This window comes from Anomalospiza imberbis, chromosome 4 (genome assembly GCF_031753505.1).
Source record: "Anomalospiza imberbis isolate Cuckoo-Finch-1a 21T00152 chromosome 4, ASM3175350v1, whole genome shotgun sequence".
In the NCBI taxonomy this organism is placed as follows: Eukaryota; Metazoa; Chordata; class Aves; order Passeriformes; family Viduidae; genus Anomalospiza; species Anomalospiza imberbis.
This window is the reverse complement of record NC_089684.1, coordinates 49,595,077-49,613,722: the sequence shown is the minus strand read 5'-3', so window position 1 is coordinate 49,613,722 and position 18,646 is coordinate 49,595,077. Positions and strand designations below refer to the sequence as shown.

Here is an 18,646-nt window from a genome sequence, read left to right as displayed (position 1 = left end):
AGCAGTTCAGGTCCAGTATTTCCCCTCTTACTCTGTGCTCACAATGAAAATGCCTGCTGGTATCTTACTCAGGAAGCACAATAAGCTTTGGATTTTGCAAAGTATCCCAGTGCCTTTGAATGTAGCTATGCTCATTTATGTGAAATCTTGGAATCCTCCACTGGAAATTTAAATTAAAGAAAAAAGATAACTAGAAGAGTTCACTAACATTACACAAACAATTAATCTGGCTTACTGGAATTACAGAATATGTTGAAATATTGTTACCTCTCATTAATTAACCCTACTTATTACTGCTTTTCAATCATAGCTAAGAACCATAAAAACTCAAATATAACAGTGTTTATATCAAGTCCTTTCTATACCTTACACCTTCACCTTTTAAGCTTCTTCCTTATGATTTTGCATCCCCTGGCCATTGCACAGATCCTCGGAGGATCCACTGCTGTGGCACACGACTTGAAAGTGAACCAGTATCTGTGCAGAGACTATTCATCTCCAAAAACTTTAGTAGAAATCCAGTATATCTCATAACCTGTTAGATTTTCTGGGAAATTGTTATTGACATAGAAGGACCTCGCCTGAGAATGAGGAAAGTTTCCATGAGCAGCTGATCAGGATGCATCAGAAGTACCTACAGTCAAAACTTCTACATGGATGTTGAAGTATTTTGTTGGAAGGGATAATCACATTTTTTCATACATGTGAAAAGTTAATCTTCATTCCAAATATTGAATTACAAACAGTTGTACTCATTTATTGTCCTAATTGTGGCTAGGTCTCTGTAGGTTCAAGATGTGCTAAAGAAGGTTCAGGTTGGATATTAGGAAATATTTCTTCACTGAAAAGAGCAGTAAAACATTATAAGAAGCCCCCTGGGGAAGTACTGGAGTCACCATCCCTGAAGTATTCAAAAAACGAGTAGATGTGGCAACTTTGTGGTTTAGTGGGCATGGCAGTACTCAGTCAAAGGCTGGACTTGATGATTTTAGAGGTCTTTTCCAATCTTAATGATGATTCTGTGATTCCATATAAGTATTTGTGTTTGTGCATATACAGGTGTATCAAAACACACTAATATAACAAGGCAATCTCACTTGTAAAATTATAATTAAATACTCTAGAAGTATTTAATTATATCCTAAGAGAAATGGAGATCACACACACATTTGATTACAAAAATTCTGGTCTGGGATTTTAACTTCAATGCTGAATATCTGTTTTCAATACATTTATAATAAATTAACACATCCTATTTACATCATGTAACAACTACATCTGATTCTTTTAAAGGATTCATAGTATTATTAATAGAAAACTTATTCTAGATACTAGACTTGTCAGGCTGAGAAACACAACTAAATTTTCCAAATATAGGAAAAAGGAACCTGAATTTCAAAGAGGTAAATAAGTAATTCTGTCTAACATTGCCCCTTTTTCCCCTTAGAGAAGTCAGGTAAAAGCCTTATTTAGCTTAGACAGTGTAATTCGAAGTCTCAAACTCAGCCCCTGACAATGGTGCTTTACACACTCTGGAGTTTGCATGTTTGTTTCTGCTGAGATCTCCACTGAGCTGTTTTTCCACATAAAACTGCTCTCCACATCCTTCACATGCAGGGAGAATTCCCTCAGAAATTCCTGAGGTATGAAGACCAGACAAATCAAACCTGACTGAAAAGCCAGACTCAGACAAACTGAGAAATCACTGCAGTAAGGAAGGAAAATGCTTAGGTATAATTTTTAATTTCCATCTAGCCAGCAGAGGTGTGTGTTCAAGGATTCAACAGCAGCTACTTAACACACAGAAAAGTATGACTGAGATATCATCAGATTAGGAAAGGCAGTCTGGGGACATCTAACCCAGAAAAAGCACATCACACTGTGAGGAAAAGAGGGAAGAATTTCAGAAATGGATAGAAGTAACTCTTGGGATTTTAGAACTGTAGCTTTGATTCCCACATGAAAGAAATCCCAAGCAGACTCTAAAATGCAATGTGAACCTGTAAAGTAGCTATCAACAACCTAAAAACAGTCAGCTTAAGGCTCAAATACAAGAGAAATAATCTTATTGACCAGAGTAGAAATAAAGGTTTGTGACTGCACAGTCATTCCTAATATAATTTTGGATCAAGATGAAACTTGATAACCAATAGACTGCTTCCATGCTAATAGTCCCAAGTCAGATGGTTTCCTCCATCACCTCTCGTACAACAGCAATAGGACTGCCCTGTCCTCAGAGCACTATTGCATGGGTAAGTAATGCTTGCATTGAGACACAGACAAGAACTGCCAACTAAAGTGGGTGCTTCGGACTAGAGCTGAGAATTGCTCCATTTTTATGTGGAAAAGCACATCCCTCAAAAGAGATCACTTCCCATGTGGGTCAGAGCTCAGCTGCAAGCCAGGCCAAGACCACCAAGGGCAGGAAGGAATCTCTCATTCTTTGGCATCAGCCAAAAATTCTATTCTATGTGGGAGAAGAGCAATGGCAGGGGCTGCACAGTTCCATCCCTTACCTCATCCACCCTGAGGCTTTATGCCAATGGAACCAATAGCTGACCAGCAAGGGCTGGAATGTGGAAAATCTCCAGTGGAAAGAAGATTTTATTTAAAAAATATATATAAAGTTTTCCTTTAAATAATAATGGCTCCATTTTCCAGGGCTTAGCAATACCAGCCATACAAGGGCAGGCCACTCATCAGTGCTATCAGCAACATCAGTGCCCAGTGGTAAGATCTGAGCAACTGTATGGAAATGATTTTCAGTGTTATTCCTTTTTCAGCCAAATATTCCTCTTTAGCACCACAGTGTATTTTAAATGACCCTGTGGTCCCACAGGAGAGCTGGCCTCTTGTCAGCTGCAGACATCAGATGCAAGTGTAAATAAGGATTATACAAATGGGAGGTCATTAAAATTCTGGTAATGCTAATTTGGCATGACACCTCTAATGGGTTATATCTTCACACTTCAATTATCTAATCACCTAAATTCTTTTAACAAATTTACATTTCATTTTATACTTCAAGATTCAAATTGACTTGTTCAATTCTACCTCCACCCAAACTGCACCCATGTTCAATTCAATTTCTGTACTTAATATTTAATATCATCACCAATTTTGAGACTGTAGTTATTAACCACATAAACACACGGATAATACAACTGCATGTGTCTATATAGTTATGCATAAAACTTGCCTTTCTAAATAAATTTTCATTTTTAACAAGTTTTTCAGCTCTCAGGAGAACCATAAAATTTACCTTGTTGGAAGGATACATTTTTGTGAGAGAAGTGACAGGAAATAAAGTGACATTTAAATCAATAATTTACATGTCACATTTCAATCCATTTCCACAGTCATGTTTCACAGCTTTGTTTTCTGGTTTACTGTATCAAGTTAATCTGGCTTGTTCTGGAAAAGTAACAACAAAAGGGAAAATAGCTTACAACCATTCACACTTTCCATGTAACACTGGGATTTTATTTTACATGGGAGGTTTAATGTTTCAGTTAGAACATTCCTCTCATGCAGACTTTCATTTTCTAAGCTCTGATTTTCAGGAATTCAGAGTTATTTTCAGACCTAAAACTCATAACTTACACAATAGCTTTAAATGGTTGTAAGTAAAGCTGAATGTCTTAAGAAGCATCAGGAATGATTAATTTCTTTCAAAATGCTATTTTTAATGAACACATCAGATAAAGAATAGCCAAATGTGACCATTAGCTCCTACATAACCACAGGTATACAAAATGAGAGAGATATTTTGTTTTCTGATTGATTTACTTCTTCACTATAATGTATTTTCCTATCAGCAATAGTTTAAATACAAATTGGGAATTTCTTAATCCATTTTGATTTTTAAAATATCCTTGAGTAGATAGCAGGCTTCTTCTTTTATCCTTCCCCATAAGAAGGAATTCAAATAGAGCCAAGTATTGTGTTAGTGTGATACAAAGGGTGGTAAGATGCTTTATTTTTGAAAAATGTGTGTCCATGAGGAAGATGAGACAAAAGGGAAGAGGTGCATACATTTCACTTCCAGTGGAAGCTGGCATGTACAAACAGAACTTTTGCATGTTAGAATTCCTTAGGCTGCTGCTAAAGATATGAAAAACACGTTCCAGGTGGTAGCTGCAGCCTGACTTCTAAGAGCTAAACTGCAGAAATGGGAAAAATAAGCATCAACAGGATGGAAAAAGCCACAGCAACAGCACCAGTCTTACATAAATACTCATGGACAAATGGAGGAGCAAGACACTTCCTACAGGTTTTTAACTTAAAGCTTTTTGATGGCAGCTACCCTTCTCTACAATGTACTGGAATCTTGGGAGTCCTCCAATATACTGAGCTACACAGAGGTAAAGCTGCAGATTTACTAAGCAAGTGGTACAAAGGACAAGAAGCAATGCACTGAAGTTGAATTAGGATGAAATTTCTTCAGTAACACCACTCAATATCACAAGAACACATAGAAAGTATAACTTCATTTAAAAAACATCTACTATTACTAAGAATGCAAAATTATAGTTTGTCATCTGGTATGTGCTCCATGGCTGTAATTCTGCACTTGAAGGCTGAGCTGCATTTAACATGTTCTGACAGCAACACCTAAACAAAAAGAGCCACCCTGCAGCACCCTAAATTGGCCATTCTATGGGAGAAAGTGACTGTGCACATCCAGCTGCTACTAATGCAGGTGATGGAACAGCACCTTATCCCAGCTCACCTGACTGGCACCAGAAATTGTAGTATTCAGGCTCATGGCCAACTTTATTTTGCAATCCCTTCACTCCCAGTGTGTGTTCTGCACGCTTACAAGCACACAGGCTGCTGCTCCTGGCTCTGAACTCCTCTGGAAGATGATGGAATGGAATAAGCTGCTCGTCTCAGTTGCTCTTGCTCCTAGGAGTATTTGTTTATCCAGAGCCAATCACTGCTCTGGTGTCCATGTAATGACTTCCTCAGAGCAGGCAGAGATTACCCACACTGCTGATCACTTTATTACTTCAGAATGGCTGTTTATTTACCTTAGTGCAGCAGTAACATGCAGGGATAAAGCCTGTCACAGCTGGGCAAACTCACCATATTCCTTACGCAGGTGGTCTGGAATGTGGGGCTCATAGCCTTCCTTCTCAGGGACCTCCACAAATTCATCTTCATCCTCATCGTCATCATCCTCATCCGAGGCTTTCATCTACAGAGATATTTTTGTTGGGGTTATTTTCTCTTTATTTTCATGTGAAGACTGTTTTTCATTTCCCTTCACACTGAAAATATTTTGCAAACATCCTGACAGCCCTACTGAGACTTCTCTATGACAAAAGTATTTCCCTAATTATGTATTTAATCTTTATCTAAGATTAGGCCTTTGCTTAACATTTTATCTCTAAAGCCATACTCTATCCTAAGGGCTTCTTTAAAGCCCCTTTTATCCATTAGAACACATGCAGTTGGTGAAGTCTGACAAAGTGTGAAGCTATAAAATAAGACCAAAATAACATCAAGATTTTGACTTAATGAGCAAATGACAGTCTTAACTTTTCTCATTTTGATTATTTTACTCATCTAGCAGCACTCAAATAATCTGTGGCATGTTAAATGGTATCACAATTGTTTAAGAGCTCAAAACAGAGCAGGCAAACAGGAGGGGAAGCTGATAATAGTGACCCAAATAAGAATATTCAGATCTGTATACTACAGTGGTTCAGTGTTTTTCTTCACAACAGTACTAAGAATAATTTCATACATTAATTTCTTAACTGATTTGGTACATCCCAACCACTTATATCACCAGACAACACACACTACTCTGAAAAAGACAAACAAAACAGGATTTTCTTAAATGTGCACTTGGTCTGTCTTGCAGTCTGAAACTGAGGATCTATGAGTAGGCAAAAAAAAAAAAAAAAAAAAAAAAAAAAGAGTTCCAACTAACCAGTGTAATTCATCCACATAATTGGCTTTCTATGTATAATTTTAGCTAGCAACTGTTGTATATGTGCCATCAAATCTCTAATTTTTCTAAGCTTGTTCCATACTTGGAAATTATTTTTATTGCTAAATTATACATAAGCTAAAAGAATCTGTGTCACCAGACATGGCCTGTACTATCAAAGCTTCAAAAAAGTGAATATCAACTACCCTAAAAAGGCAACAATGATGGAGACTTTAAGCTTTATTTCCTTTGTCCATGTTCAGAGTCACCTTTCCCCAACAACACAATTTGCACTTTATTGTATGTTTGCCATGTGCTTTTAGAAGGAAATAGTAAAAGGTATCCACTAAATCCAACCTTAGCACAGGCTATCACTTCTTCCACTTCACTGCAGCAACCCAAAGCAAATGACAAAGAATAGCGGAATTTTCACTATTTTCAGCTGTGTTCTTTACTTCTATTAGTGCACCTGGATTCTGTGAATATTCATACCAACTACTCATTGTTACAGGCAACAGAGGATACTGCAGGTTTTGCCTGCAGCAGAATTTTCCCAATCTAATTCACTACTCTAATCTTGTGTCACAGCTGAGTTCCCTTAAATCATACATATACTCTGAAACCAAAAATCTAGCAGCTAACCTTGGTTTATCAAATGTGGTTAAAAAATTAAAATAAATAATAACGGAAAAAAACCCCAGTATTTCTTTTTGGCCATAACTAATTGTAAGCTAGACTGTATTAATTTCTAGCAAAGAATGTTAATTGATATTAATACACAGATATACATTGACACATAATGAATGAATGGTACAAGTTAGAAGTAAAATTCTTCTCTTTGTTTCAAAAGTTACTTTGAGCTAAGAAAGCTGCGGTTCCAGCGAAAAAGAAGAGAAAAAAACCAGATTTACTGTCCCGATGACAGGAGCTGATTTACTATTACATTCTTACTAGAGAACACCTAATTAGTCTTCATTTTAAAATGAAGTCTCAGGGCAATCCTGTTTGAGAGCACTCTGCTGCCAAAGACAGGTAAGGACCCCGGTCCAGCCCAATTATCCCTCCTCTGAGAGCTGCCAGTATTTAAGCTCAGTGCAGGTGGATCCTGCACCCTTGGTTTACTTTTTGTTTCTCACTGCAATCATTTTTCCTGATCTAAAGCAAAGCAGCAGTTCAGGCCATACCTGGCCCAGCCCCGACAGACACACACTGAGCCTGACCTCCTCAGCAGAAACCAAATTAGAGTTCTAATCAAAGAAAGGATCCACCACTAATCCCAAACTCCCAACGCCACTAGATTTGAAAGCAGAACATCTGTCTGAAACTACAACTTTTAGAAGACATTCCTAATGGCCTTTAGAAAGAAAAAAAATCAACATGTTTTCTACTGCACATCTGAAGAGGGCTAGAGATTGAAGAGAAGTTAGTTTTTGGTTTTGAAATTTTGCTGGTGTTGTCATTCCCTTTTCATCTATTCCCATTCATCTATTCCAAATTTAAATTTGGAAGTGACCACCAGCAAATAAACTCCAGTATTTCTCCAGCTACAAGCAGGACATCATCATAATTCTCATATTCAGGTTCCATTTCTTACCTAGCTACTAAAAAAAAAAAAAGATTTCACCAAGATAAAATTTGTCATAGATGATCTTGGTTTGGAGCTTTGTGTCATAATGTACAAACTGCCTAATTTCCACATCATAAAAAAGGAAAGTAAATTCATGTATTCACTTTGTTTTCACTCATAAATAAATAGCAACAGGTTTAAGGAACAGAGAAATAGTGTCAAACTGGCCAGAGGAAAAAACTCAGTCCAGCCTGATCATTTAACTTAAATTGCCAGATTATACCCAAAATAGCAGGGATATAATACCAGTACTTCCTTACAAATCATACCCTGAGAGGACTAGAGGGAAAGCAGAGTACTATCTTTAATTGTAATTTCACCTAATTTGCTCATATCTCTCTGTATGGTAATATACTAAAATTTAGTGGACCTCACTGATCCTCCACTTGAAAACTGCACTGGAAGCAACTTTGCTGTATTACCTGCATGATCTAAAACTTTAAAGCACGTGAAAAGCCTGACAGAGAAAAGGCATAATCAGATGCAAATTCACTTTGTTTAGGTACAATCCATGAACTGTGCATTCAAGTACTATAGAAAACATTAATCATAGGAAACTGTAATTTTTGTTATCAGTCTAACACTAATCAAAAGGGAAACCTGTCACTGCCGCTGACCTGTGAAACGTCCCAATTATACTCTTCAGAAATGACAGGAGCACTTAACTTCCTCACTGAGTAAATGATGACAATCAATCACCTTTGAATAACAATGAGCCACGGAGCTGAAAATTATTTTTTGTATAGAATCTACCCAGGAATTTATGAAAGGTGAAAAGCAACCCAAGGTTTTAGGGGCATTATGGCTTTCAGCTAGTGCAGCACATATCAAACACTAAACAGAATTTATGTGTTTTAATTTTCTAAAAGGTAGATGTGGACTTGGTGCTACAATGCATAACATATAATGCCAGATTTTAAATATGGGGGTCATTTTCATAAAATATTATGCGTATTGTTCACACCCTTGAATTTCCCTGGAGTCTTCCATTAGATCTAGATTTCCTGAAAAAAAAATTAACCGCTTAGCTAACTATCAGGAATTAAGCCCTCTTTTCCCTTCAAGCAGACATAAAGTCTTTATCTCGACAAAATCCTTAACAAGTTAAGTAAGTTGTCTTTTTACTTTAAAATATTAAAGTTGTCAGTGTTGGGAATTCAAGAAGTTGCTCAGTAATAGCAGATAGTTATATCTCAATTTACTTCATTCCAGTGGTACTTTATCAGAACCATCCCATTTATGTATGTTTGTTCCATCTCCTTGCTAGAGAAAGTGGGAGAGCTCATGGGCAACATTATTAGTTAGAAAAGTGTGTTTTGTTTTTTTTAAAGTTCCGCTTTTCCAGCATGAAGAGAGCTCCAAAAGCAACTTCAACAGAGGTAGTAGGAAAGCTCAACCACCTCCTATCGATACTTCCACTACAGGTAAACTTTTTCAGCCAATTAAAAAGATAAACAATCCACCATTAAATCAGAAGAAATAAATATTTAAGACAATAGTTTTAAGTGGCCAATTAAGTAAATTATAACCCTTCTAGGAATGAAAGGTGAGGGTACTTGCAACCATGAAAAAGGAGACTAAGATAAAACAAACAATTTGAAATTTCTAGTGTGCCATGCCTGAAGGGAAGTAAAGTGTAAGAACAAGTGATAAATACCAAAATGTAAAGCTTTTCTTGTAGTGTACAAGATTAAATCCCTCGAAAATAGGTAGGCACAAAACTGCTTGTTTCTCAATCACCTGTCAAAGAATGTGAGAAAGAAGCTCCTGGTTTCAAATCCATTCTAATTATCAGGTGATATGAGGAAACTCACTAACACAGTCTCATCCCAGATGGAGGGTGAAGGGCCCCTCTCTGTCACTAGAGAATGGTCCACCTGAAAGGACATCAGAGGCTGCTTGCACCACCACTGCTCCTCAAGTTCCAAGGGGAAGGGAATTTTTAGCCTCATAATCTCCTCTAAAATGCTGATATTTATTTTTGCATTTATTTATCTAAGTCATAGAATGATGACTTTGCAAAGCTATGTGTTGAATGTTGGTTTCTTTAACATGGTAGGTTCACTGACTAGATATCTATATTCCTGTGAGAAGAATGGGATTTAGCTAGGCAATTTTCAGATTCCTGAGCTGGACTTATTTACGTATGAGAATATGGTTTAAAAAAAAACAGAAAACATACGTGCATTATTTTCACTGTAATCACTTAGAACATCTTCACAATTCTCCCAATTTTTCACTAAAAACCTAAAATAGTGCTGACTATTCCAACTACACAAGTATAATCAAACCATTTCCTCCCTAATGCATCAAAAAACCCTTGAAAAACAGATGTTTCCTTATTACTCTGCATAATTAAAAAAAAACCTGGATGGCAGTAGAAATGTAATTGTTTCTTTTACTTTGCAGTCAATGCTCCAACAGCCTTCTTCTGTTAGTGCAGCTCAGTGCAACCAGAACCCCAGTTAAGGGCCTTGTTCACCCATCCCAACCAGTAACAAATGTGAAAAAAGCCTGCACTCACCACACAACACTTGGAAAGATGTGAAGAAAAGCCCTTGATCCTTTTCTCACTTTTATACAAACTGACTGCTACATTCTGCTAAGAGGATTTAAAAACCTGAGTCTCTGCAATCATAATTAAAGCAAGCAATAAAATTACTGAAATATACAATGCAATCAGTTTATAGGACTAGATGTACAGCCACTACTAATTATTTTAGAAAAAGAAGGAAGAGAAAAGATAGCACATGAAGAAATCATATCTAATCACTAAAACACTACTTGCAAACTACAGCTGGGACCATTAAATAAATTTTGCATGGTCTAATTAACTTGGCTTGCAATCTCAATTACTTTTCACCCAAGAAATCACTTTTGTTCAGTTTTATGCGTGCCTGTTTCCCTTTTCTAAAAAAAATGATGTAAGGCATCCTCAGACAAGTGAACTCTAAACTTCATTTGTCTTTCAGCAGGCTTGATGGCTATGCATTTAAAAACCCATTCTATCTTATAAACTAAAAATTAAATGTACTCAGCTGTGATGGTCGTCATTGCATCTGCTATTTATATGCTAATACCCTCACTGAAAGATCTTGCAAATTATTCCACCATGCCAATATCTCATGTGCACCTACTCAAAGCCAACTAAATATTTTTCTATAAGATTTTGGTTAGGGAACCAGGATATTTATTGCTGTAGAACCTAGTTAGAGGGGCAACCTTAAGCACATGAATTTTTTATTCAACCACAACACAAAACATACTTCAGGCATGTTAAATGAAATTTGGGGATATTCTCTGTAAGGAAACAGTGAGTGGGGTAAAAATCTTCAGTGACAGTAATAGAAACTGAAGAATCAAACAGTGTACCTTTCATGTAAAGACACATTCCTCCTTTTCCATTCTTTTATATTATCCAACACAGGGTGACGTGGAAATAAATGCTAGCACTTGGACAGATTTTAGAACCATGCTTGAGTTTTCTCATGTGCAACACAAGGAAAACACAAACTACTAACAGAGCTGTATTTATAAGAAACTCCCACACAGCCTCCCTCCCCTTCACTTTGTGATATGAACATAAATTCAAACCCCATGACTGCAAATTAGATATGTGGTGCAGGCAAAGCACATTTTATGTTCACCCGTAAAAGTATCACCATTCATTCTATGTGTAGTTGCTCAACAGCACATAAGCATCTTGGCCAGACCGACTTTTATTTAGGAATGCACTTTTCACATTATTTTCTAATTTCCAGGAGTTAGTAAAAATGCTTAAAGGTTTCCAGTCCAACACTTTGCCAAAGTACACTGGAGAATGAATATACCTTTTTCCAAATTGCTTTAACAATATAACAACTACCTGATGAACCAGTTTTTCCCTAAAGCAAGAGTCTGTGAGGATTCTCAGAGTCCTGGAGGGGCAAGTTCAAAAACCAGTTCAAAAGACTCTGCATCTTCCTGAATCCTTTCAGAAAAAAAACTGGTATGTCCAAGAGACCCAGAAGACCAGCGTGTGCCTTCAGTTACAGAGGACACAAAATAAAGGCAGTCTAGAAAACCGGTACATTGAACAATACTATTACCTCAGGAAGATACTGCAAGGCAAGTTCAGTATTTCTTTAACAATAACCACCCAAGTTGTGTCCTCAGATGTATTTCCACACCTCACTACTTGAGCTCCCACCATCCACCAAAATTGTGGTTGCATAAATCATCTTAATCCTTAAGTAGGTACATCAAAAAGGCCAAGCTCTCTTACAATCCACATTTTTCAGAAAGTAAGTATTACATTCAGGGGAGATGCAGGAGTTTTAGTTAAACTAGTGAAGGTTCCCAAGTCTAACAATAACAGGTAAATACACATCTCAATTGAATAAACCTAATTTATTACAGACAGATAAAAAAATTATTCTATGCAAGATACACATAACTTTACATGTATTTCTGATTGTGGATTTCAGGTACAAAGACATTTTAGATGTGGTTATATTTACTTTCATATTGCTCATCAGCTAAATTTAAATGCATTAATGTATGTTTCAAGCCTAAAACTTTTCTTCCTTTTCCATTTTTATAAATACACATTTAGCAATTTACCTCTATGACCCTCACAAAAACATTCACTTCAATACACTTTCCCCTTGTAAGGTAGGATGGGTAAAAAGCAGGAAGCAAATTTATATCTCCTACTTAGAGAGTACACACTGCTCAGTATTCATAGATGAATCAAGGGAGATGACCCTTCGGCCTGAAAAACTTAAATACTTAACATAAGGGTTAACCTGATGATGGAGACATCCCACTTTATTTTACACTCTATTAGAGGAGCTCCAAATTGCATTGTGCGACCTGCGAATCAGACAGGGATCAGAGGTCGTCACAGTGACAACCCTAAGAATTCATGGCTAGATCTGCATAACAAGATATTTTTAATAACTTCAGAGCAGTGGCAGGCTGCATGGCCAGGGCAAAGCATAAAACACACCACAGCAACATTCAGGAAGAGACAAACCCAACCAAACCCATCACCCAGCTGATCAGACACTTTAACAAGGGAGTGCTGTTCTGAGGGCTAATTTTACAGTGTTTTGTTTTATATCAGTCCTACATCCTAATAAAACTTAAACAAATAGAAAGCTCTTTTAGCTGAAAAGTGATTATTTAACAGAAATAATAAGAATATGACAAACATGACAATAAAAATAATACCAATTAAAATAGGAAGGAGGAAAGAAGGAACATTAGGAATCTGTATGACCTATTTAATATTCTATGTTTATTTTTACAGTTATTGTTGACCTGGCTTTTTTGATAAATATTACCTAGACAAAAAAACCCCAAACCATTTAAATGTTGCCTGGGCTACCAATTTGACCATATAAACATTAATAAATTTTATTATTTATTCTGTCCACATTACAGGCTAACAATGTAAATCTGGTAAAGAACATCTTTAGGAATAATGCTGCTATAGTTATCAAATATTTCTATATTTCTCTATAGAAAACATACTAACAATCAACATCAAGTTATCATTTAAATCTTAAAATTAAATGCTTCCAGTTTTCATATGGCAACTTCTTATCAAGAGTTGGGGTTTTTTGTTAAAAAGCAGCACCTGGGGAAAAGACTTCTCTACAAAGGTGTCTCTCTTGCTGCATGGTCTGAGCATGTTTCAGCAAATGTGGTTTTGGGCACTGTGAGGGATCACTGAGGACAATTAACTAACCCCCAGAAACAACTTCTCTAAAATGAACAAGAGAAAAAAACCTGTAAGGATGTGAGTACAGGAAGCTGTTACAGAGAGCTGTCAGTGGGACTGGATTCTGTATGGCTACAGAAGCAGAAAAAGAAATCTAAAATTCAAGTGCAGCTTTTTTTTTTCCCTTAAAGCAGGCACTAACTTAACAAAAAGACAGACTTGAAAAGAGCTGGTTACAAAGCTACAAAATTATTAGGTAGAAATAACTCATTAGAATTGCTAAAATGCCAAGCTGTAGTTGAAGACAGGAAAAAAAAAATCAGCAAGTGGTGTAACCAAGTAATTGGCAGAACTCTGGGCTTAATTTATAACATATTAAAATTTAAACCTTTTAATGTATTTTAAGACTAAATAATTAGCAGCAAATATTTAAACTGTAAATTTGCAACAATTTTCTGATATTACTCTTTCTGAAAAAATCTCACTTGTATTATAGTGAGGTTTGAATATCAGGTTCTGGACAACACAAGGACAGGCTCCCCCAAATCTAATTATTAATGGCATTATTGAGTTCAACCAGATGTTTCACATGGATAAAATTAAGTACACGAATAAATCAAGATCCAAGTGCAGGCTTAGATTTAACAGAAGATAAGGAAAGGTGAAACAAAAAGTAATGAATACAGTTAATGAAAAACTATATATCCCTGGTTGTTAATGTAATTTGAAATTTAAAATTCAAAGTGTAACAGGTCTGTTAAATGATCCATCTGCTGATAGACACATGAATGTTTCTCACATCATCTTTCCTCCTGGATTCTGCCTGCCAAAGTTTTAGCCAGCCTCAGTACTAAATCTTCCATGGCTTCCCAAGGTAATGACATAAGACACGAGCATACTTTGAGTGTACAAAATCTAGCTAATGAGCTACATTTCTAATAACAATGTCAGGATTTCAAGTATTATCCTAATGGGTAAATCTTTATGGAAAGGATGTAAGTGAAAGGTAACGTGCATCATTTAAGATAAAGTACATACTCGTCCTTTCTAAAATTGCCAGATCACTTGCATCTATCAGCAGCAAATCAGACATCAAACAATAAGAAATTGAAATCCAGTATTGCAAAAAAAGGAAGAAGACATTGAGAAACAAATCTATTGTTCTTAAAAAAGTTTTAAGAACAATTTGATCGTAAGTTATTCCTGCAAAAGAATTGGAAGTCTACAGTAGTGTCTATTTAAACACCAATCTAAGCCAGTAATTACAACTGTACTTCTACAATAATTCATAGAGTCACAAATTAACTTGAAATGTCTCTGGTGTTGCTGTCGTAGTAAGTTTACCTGAAAACACAGACTGAGCAGATGGCTGGCTCTGGATCAAGGTGGCACAGAGGAAAATGTGGAGCGTGCAGTTTGCACTCCCTCTACTGGGCACTGGAATTATCCTGAGCAGGCACTCAGAGAGGAAAGGTTCCTGTCTGAGCACCCTGCTACCGTGAAATAAAAACCTTTTTACAGGTCCCACCCTCTTCACCTGGATTCAGCCAAAACCCAGACTCACAGAAAAATTAATTTCAAAACCCTCAAAATGTTTATACCCTCAGAATGCATTTCCTGTCAGAAACCTGACTGACACCCCAAACAAGGACTTAACTACACTGAACATAACCCATGTAAGCACACAAAAACTTTTGCCTTTGACCAATACAGGTAGTCTGCAATTTTTTTTGTCCACCCTCCACCCATTTGAAAAAGTAACAGCTTGTAAAACATGCCTTGACTTCTGATCTCTGGGGGCACAGCAGTGGGAATGGGGAATGTGTGGACTGGACAACTGAGATGTATTAATAATTCTAAAATCTGTTGCAAGAGATTTGTTTCAAGACAATTAAAGGATAACCTTTGTTTTTCTTTTCCCTCTCCTCCCACAGCTCCTGAGAGGCAAGCACAAAACACAGGCTGCTTGTACTGGCAGGGTGTAAGTGTCACATAGAAATGATGGCCCTCCTTGTAATTAAGACTCTCTGATGGTTTGTGTTCTTCTCTCTCATGGAATAGAAAAGTAAAAATGGTTATAGGTCATGTCACTATAAACCATTTTAAGTCAAAGTGTCTCACTGTATAAAGTTCTGTGCTTTCCTTCAAGAGACTTTGTATAAGGAAAGTTCCCTAAACCTCCACAAAGTTCTCCTGTGGTTTGAAAAACAGTTTGACATTTTATTTTTCAGTAAAGATAAAGATAAAAAAGATCTTCAGAGAAAGTAGCTTGTGCTAATTGTGTAACAGGCTCTGATTGCCAAAGGCACCTGCCTTGGAGGCTTGTGCTCTGTGACATGGAAAATGAAATGAGAAACAATGGAAAACATGGGTGTAATAAGAAGGATTGCCAGAAGCACACACCTTGTGAACCAAGCAAATATTTCTTCTGTGGAATCAGGCCACATAACAACCAATTTCTTGCTCTCAATGTAATTTACATCAAGCTACACAGCTGGTATATTCATATTAAACTGCAGCATCAGGAATTACTCCAGATATATACAATTATTTGCATTTCAGCCATATCCAGGTGTAACTGATCAGCTAAAAAAGAGCAGCAATGACACATGACAATTGTAAGGTACTCCAGGACCTTCCCTCTTTAAAGTGGCAATTTAAATCTCTGTGGGATTGAGAGTTATAGTAGAGTCCACAGTAATAAATCTCCAGTTTCATTGTCTCTCAACTAAACTCTTCCCTTTATCAACTTTCTTGATCTCAGTTTGAGGATGGGTAAAGCCTTACTCCCTCTGTTCCCAGACAGAACAGAAACAAAACACAGAATAGAACAGAGGAAAAGGGGGAAAATCAGTGATCACAGAAGCCTGGAGACTGAGCAAGAAGAAAATGCAAAAGGTCCCAAGAGAATGGGCAAGGCCCAGTCCCCAGCCAAGTTGCCAAGTCCCTATCACTGTTTTATATTTGCTAATTAAATAAAACCCCTCTCTCCCTGAAAGAATGGTTTGCCGTGGTGCAGGATCATAATGACAGTTGAAATGAGCAAGTACACAAACAATTCACCTTTACATTCTCCAGTTAAGGATACAGCCACCTCAGAGTGCAGAACTGCCATCCTACCCAAACACAGAGATGGCACAGACCTACAAACCAATCTGCATGGGACCCTCTGCACTCAGCCACTGATTCACATTCTCCCTCTCTGCTCACTGAACACTCCCCTTCATCTCCAGGTGTGCTCATCTCCGCACACGAGCAGGTCCAGCATTCACTGCTCCCATGTGCCAGCAAATCCCATCTGTAAAGCTTTGGAAGGACAGGGTGGCTGGGAGCCAGGCCTTTGCAGGACAGACAGGCTGGCACTACTTCTCCTCTTGGCTTCAGAGATACAGAAGACAGCAAAACTGGCATGGCAAGAACTACAGCGCCAAGGACACGAGGACACCTGGACAAAGCCACAACACCTAACACAGGCAGCGATGCTCAACTGAAGAGGAGATGTGTGCAGTGTTTCACATGCTGACATGTAAGTATTTGACAGATGGGGATGCAATAACCATGGCCTAAGAGATTCTGTTTATTTTGTTCTACTAGACTCCCAATTTGCTGTGTTTTTATGTTTCAATAAAGTCATCTGACACTTGAATAAAATATAATTTATGTCGTTTCCTTCTGCTGTACAAAGCTCTCTGTGTTCAGGTTATAAATTTAAAATAGCTCAGCACTAACACTAAATTTGGGTATTTTCCACTGGAGGGAAACCCTAGGAATATTTATATATTGTTCTCAATGCTTAAGGTAATTCTGTCTGCATTGCTTCATTTTGAAAGTATTGTGAGCACATGTGCTACCTACCTTTTGGTCTTTTTAACAATGGAATTTATTAGCTTTCAAATGAATACAGGTATCAGTTCTAAGCATGTTATATAAGCATACAGATAGCATTGGTCACTCTCCTAAGTGGTAACAATACCACTCTAAAAACACACACACGTGCACATTCACACACACACACACAAAAATCAAGGCTTGAATGTCTTTTATATCTTACAAGAAATATAGCAACCAATATTCCATGCAGAGGTGCAGCAAATGAAGTCCTGTCAAGCAAATGGCAGGAGTGACAGCAGATGTCTGGATTCCTTCATAGCTGGTTGCATAAAGGTAGCACACATATTTCACTGGAGACAAAAGCCTCTGACAAGACAGTCTTTCAGTACTTTTCATTCAGAGTTGGCATTTTTGACTGGTGTGGCACATCAGGAGGCGTTAAGATGATGAACCAGATTAATCTTGATTTAGCTTCATTTGTACAATGAAGGCAAAGTCTACAGCACTCAGTCATGGCTAAATGAGGCTACACAATTTAGCTCAAGGTGTTATGTGCAGATCAAATTCATATAATCCAGTAAATCCAAACCAGACTCTAGTCTGGACTGTGACCCAAAATACGTATTTTCATGTCAAACTACGCAGTTATTACATTTCATCACAGCCAACAGAAATTGGTATCATGCAGCTCTGCTTTTTATCTACATAAACAGGCCATAAACTCCTTTTTGGATGTGAATAATGTATTTGATCTTTCAGCCTCTGTTTACCCACAAAAGTCTACATATTTCACAAGAACTGTCATTGGTGCAGTGAATCTCAATCTCTGTGAAATAGTTTGATACTCTAAATTTTCCTGTAATAACCTTAATCACTTTACATATTTAGTTCAGAGTAAATGCTACAGAGCAGAGAAACTACTTTCCTGAACTGACTCTCAGACTTTAGCAAACTGTGAAAGAACATGAGCAGTACAGTGTCTATTGAGAAATATGCACAAAAGAAACTAAGGATTTAACAGTGTTACACATAAAGCAACTAAGAGCAAATAAAATCTGCACTTACCCACTTCTCTGTTCTAAACAACAACAGGGATGCTTTAAACAGTTTTGGTCTAATAACCAGGCCCCTGGAATATTATACAGGTGTTTACTGCTCCTTGAGGGAAGCTACAATCAGCTGAATTAATGTACAATAAAACCTGTGCTGAAAAGTTTCCCAGGTTAGGGTTTAAGAGAAAGAGCATTTTTCTGTATACAAGCTAAGCTTTACTAATGGTCCTCTCTAGTAAAACAGAATTTTAAGAAACTCACCACTTTTCTTTTTCTTGCTTTAAAGGAAATGTCCATTTCCTTGTATTTCTTCATAGCAGTCTCCAATTTATTCTTGAGTTCAATGGCACATCTTAGCCGACCATCATTGATGCCTGCTCTGGTAAGTAGCTGCAAACCAAGAAAACAACATTCTTATTTTCTTCTAGAAGTCTGAGCCAAAAAAAAAAAAATCCAGTTTTCCCTCATAATTAACAAAACAGCAATGT

General features: G+C 37.1%; 1 protein-coding gene across 2 annotated transcripts in view; it reads right to left on the bottom strand.

Annotated features, from left to right (window-relative positions):
* The window catches only part of UVSSA (UV stimulated scaffold protein A), a 47,408-nt gene that overhangs the window by 21,261 nt on the left and 7,501 nt on the right, over positions 1-18,646 (bottom strand). For both annotated transcript variants that reach the window (XM_068188458.1, XM_068188459.1), the window contains 2 exons: positions 18,420-18,548; positions 5,089-5,200 (listed from right to left, as the gene is read on the bottom strand). In XM_068188458.1, coding sequence (XP_068044559.1) covers positions 5,089-5,200; positions 18,420-18,548 — 241 coding nt within the window. The remainder of the gene's footprint in view (positions 1-5,088; positions 5,201-18,419; positions 18,549-18,646) is intronic.